The sequence below is a fragment of the Psammomys obesus genome, unplaced genomic scaffold (assembly GCF_907164565.1).
Source record: "Psammomys obesus unplaced genomic scaffold, mPsaObe1.curated_primary_1811, whole genome shotgun sequence".
NCBI classification, from domain to species: Eukaryota; Metazoa; Chordata; class Mammalia; order Rodentia; family Muridae; genus Psammomys; species Psammomys obesus.
The window spans coordinates 25,342,621-25,346,945 of NW_026596134.1; the positions used below are offsets into that span (position 1 = coordinate 25,342,621).

At 54.5% G+C, this 4,325-nt stretch overlaps 1 protein-coding gene across 1 annotated transcript; it reads right to left on the reverse strand.

Annotated features, from left to right (window-relative positions):
- Positions 1–463: 463 nt before the first annotated feature.
- Vrtn (vertebrae development associated) lies at positions 464–2,569 on the reverse strand. Its single transcript, XM_055592736.1, has one exon. It carries the CDS (start codon positions 2,567–2,569, stop codon positions 464–466), a length of 2,106 nt encoding a protein of 701 aa, XP_055448711.1.
- Between the last annotated feature and the right edge of the window lie 1,756 nt (positions 2,570–4,325).

Here is a 4,325-nt window from a genome sequence, read left to right on the forward strand (position 1 = left end):
AGGTGTGACTCAGCATTTGAGAAGGCTCAGCAGAAAGGCAGGTCCCCAACAGCCAGCCATGCTGGCAGAGACACCAAGCAGAGGAGGCAGGACTTCTTTGGGGCCTCCAGTGCCCAGGGGCCTTCCCTGGCTTACAGGACACCATAATTTGTTCTGTGAAGTTCAGACTTTCTCCACTGAGGACACGAGCCAGGAGTCACACATCTGGCTCCCATTCAATCCCTATGTTCCTTTGGAAAACATTTTTTGAGGGGGGGGAAAAAAAGAAGAAGAAAAGAAGAAAGAAAAAATACAAAAATACAACCAAAGAGACAATTAACTGGCACTCCTGTAGCTTTCATCAGGGTGGTTGTTTTCCACCTCTCCATGCCGAGCCAAGAAATTACTTTAAGACAGAGCAAAGGGCGGAGCCAGGAGGCAACGCAGGTCCCCCCTTCTTCCTCTGCTCTGTACCGTCTCCCCATCAGCCGTCAACCAGCGTGAGGCCTTCATAGAGCGCCCGCTTCCACATGTAGTAGGTGGAGCGGGCGGTGAGGGGGAAGAGAGCCTGGAACTCCTTGTAGGAGGGGAAAGTCTTGGACTGGAAGCGCTTCTGCAGGAACAGCTTGGCTTGGGCCTTGAACTTGGTGGTGGTGAGCATGTCCATCATCAGCACCTGCCGGTCGCTGCCACCTGCTGCCACCGCCACAGGCTGGCTTGGCAGGGAGCCACTGTGGCCTTGGCCCTGGACCACAGCTACCTGTTGAATGACCTCCTCTCTGGGAGGCCCTCCTCGGCCATCTTCTGGAGAAACGACCACTGGGAGTGTTTTCGCGGGAGGAACCACAGCAGGCGCTACGTTCCCAACGGCTTCTGTACCCTGCCGTTCCTCTGGCTCCTGCCTCCTTTTGCCCAGAGAGGGGCCCCGCATCCTGGGCCATCCCTGGGAAAGGCTTTTCCACACCCAGAAAGTGGAGGGTGACAGGCTAGGGTAGCGGAGGCGGAAGCGACAGAAGGGCAGGTGCCCTCTCAACACCTGCTTGCGGGCAGCCCTGCGGAGTCGCCTCTGCCAACGAGACAAGGGCATCCTGGGGGATTTGGGCCCCTGGGAAGTAGGAGGACCTCGGTCTACCGCTTTCTCTGTCCCCTCCTCTCCCACCTCACTCTTCAAAGAGAGCAGGGCCTCTTCCTTAACCTCTGTTGGCTGGAGAGACCCGGCAGTGGCAAGGACTGGGAAGAGCTTGAAACCGGAGCTCCTCCTGAGGGCCTTCCGCCTCCAGTTGTAGTAGGTGGACCTCGAGATGCCGGGGAACTTGCATTTGAAGCAGCGATAGGGTACCACTTTGTTCAGGGAGATGCAATGCTCCAGGTACGACTTGGCGCGCTGCATGGAGACCACAGTGGGGCTGGGCACCGCGGCAGGCGGTGGGGAGCGCTCGGCATCCCTCTTCCCCGGCGGCCTCTCCACCTCTGGCATGGCCAGTGACTCCCTGGGTGGGGCGCCCGGGACCGGAGCCGAGCAGGCACCCGAGCCCAGCAGCTCGTGCTTCCAGGCGTAGTAGGTAGACCGGGAGATGTCAGGGAACCTCTGCAGGAACTCCTGCAGCGGCACCAGGCCCCCGCGGTGGAAGCTGTCCTGCAGAAAGTGCTTGGCCGAGAAGCGGGTGGCCACCTTCTGCCGGTGCTCCTGGGTCTGCCGCCGCCAGCGGTAGAAGGTGCTCTTGGTGATGCTGGAGCGCTCGCAGAGGTGGGAGTAGCTGAGGCCCGGCTCGCGGTTGAGCAGCTCCAGGGTTTTGGTTGGTGGCAGCAGGGCAGGAGGGGCGGGGCCGAGGCTGGCGGCGCCGTCAGCCTCCACCTCCTCCAGGCCAACCACGGGGGCAAAATACTGGTGACGGAAGAGGTGGCTAGTGAGGGGCTGGCCGGCCCACATGATGTGCAGCATGGGGGTCACGTGGGTGCAGCGGCGAGGCCTGATGACCCGGTTAAAATAGGGCCGGATCTTGACGTTGCGCATGGGGTAGATGGAGTAGATGTTGCGCTGAAGGATGGAGGCAAGGGCGTACAGGTGCCACACATTGGAGAAGCTGGTAGGGAAGCACGTGGCCTTGACGTCGGCATCGAAGATGGCCTCCAGGGTGGCAGAGGACAGGTTGGTCATCTCGGGGGACTCCTCGGAGCACAGGGAGTAGCGCACGGCCTGCAGCATCACCTTGGAGTCGATCATGCCCTGGAGATAGTAGCGCCTGTGCAGCAGCATCTCCACCACGGTGCGGGCCCGCAGCTCCAGGCTGAGGCCGGTGTGGCCCCACAACAGCATGCTGGCTGCTTCGAACAGCAGGCTGCCCTCGCCCTTGCACACCATGGGCAGCATGTTCCGAGGGGCATCCTCGGGGTACAGGCTCAGGGCCACCGAGTCCACCTCCAGCACCTGGGGCCCAGGACCACCCTTCTGGCAGACCGGGAGGCTGAAGGTAGCTAGGACCTGCTTGGCCTCCAGGGCGGCGCTGAGGAGACCCTCCAGGCCCTCGGACTCCACTGCCTCCTGCAGGTCCCGCAGCACCTGCTGCACTAGCTGGGCCCGAGAAGTCATCCTGACAGGGCAAAGGAGAGAGGGCAGAGGTCAAAATAATGGGGAGTAAGCTCTAGCGGCTCTACTGGCTCTACCGTTATAATGTGGCAACAGAAGTAATTTGATGGTGAGGGAGGGTCACCACAGCATGAGGAACTACATTAAAATGTTGGGAAGGTTGAGAACCACGACCCTAGAGGTAATGGGAGTGATGGTGTCTACCTTAGAGAGCCCTTACGGGCTTAACTAAAAGGTGAAAGTCTTAAAAAAACACACTCACACAATCCAAGTACTCGGAGGGTGAAGCAGGAGGATCCTGAATTCAAAGCCAGCCTAGGCTACCCAGCCAGATTCTATCTGGAAACAAAACAAAAAAACAGTAGAGGAAGATACAGATATGGACAAATAAACAGATACACTTATCTTTGTTCCGTGTCTCTCTCTAGAACACTCCCTGAGACACAGTAAGGCAGAACAGACCACCAGTTACCATACAGAATCATCTAATACAAAAATATTATACAGCAGATACAGAAACTATACCTCCACAGGGCAAAGTTGTGCCCTGTGGCACAACTCACCAGGTAGGCAAAGGCAGCCAGGCCTTTCTGAGTTCCAGCCCAGCCAGAGCTACACAGTGAGACCCTGCCTCAAAAACAAACAAATAAATAAGCATAGAATGATCTCTGTAGTGGCTAAAGACATGATCACATATGGGCCAAAATCTAGAACAATGATTCTCAAACTATAGTCTCAGGTCCCTCATAAATTATTTTGAGAATAATACTTAGACACACCGTGATAGCTTAAGGTAATGCAATGATTTGCCTTCTTATCTTTGGACTAAAACCATGTTATTTTATGTTGGGGAGTAATAGTTCACTCCTATAATCCTATAACCCCAGCACTCTGGAGACTGAGACAGAATAACTGCCGTGAGGTTGAGGCCAGCACAGACAAGTAAACCCAAGCCAGCCTGGGCTACAGTGTGAGAACTTATCTTTCCTATCAGGAAATGAAGGCAACAGCATCTAATTATAAAGTCATGTCCCCCCCCCCCCCATGTCCTTGAAGAATGCCCTTGAGAAGTCCTTAAGCACACCCAGGTGTTTCTAGAATTGGAAGCAGGCTGAATGGCTCCTTTGGACAGTTATTGTTTAAAGGTATGTGATGAATCAGCTGCTTTTAGAATGGAACATTTTTATGTAGACCAGGCTTGCCTCAAACTCAGGTCGGCCTCTGCCTCTCAGTGCTTGGGATTAAAAATGTGCACCATGCCCCAAAGAACTACATTTTTTTTTTTTAAATTAAAGCACAGTTGGGAGTTTATTAAGAAAGAATTTTACAGCCTGGGCAGGGGTGGCACACATCTTTAATCCCAGCACTTGGGAGACAGAGGCAAGTGGGTATCTGTGAGTTAGAGGCCAACCTGGTCTACAGAGAGAGTTCCAGGATGGCCGAGGCTACACAGAGAAATCCTCTATCAAGAAAAGAAAAAGAAAAAAAGAATTTCACTACAGATTTAAGGACAGATCACAGGAGAATGGCTTAGAAAAAGGACCTGCCCTAGGATAACTGCTCAAGAGAGCTCGCTGAAAAACTATTTTTAGAGAAAGACTGGCATTACAGGAAGGCACGCAGCACAAACCTGCAATCCCATTTCTGTGAGGCTGAGACAGAAGGGTCAAGTTCAGAGTTCACGGTCAGACAGGATAGCGCAAGGCCAGCTTGGGCCAAGGGGCACCAGACTCAAAACAACCAAAATGGAAAAGCAAGA

Bases quoted from the DNA above. Each gene is read 5' to 3' on its own strand.
- Vrtn (XM_055592736.1), bottom strand. From the start codon at position 2,569: ATGACTTCTCGGGCCCAGCTAGTGCAGCAGGTGCTGCGGGACCTGCAG.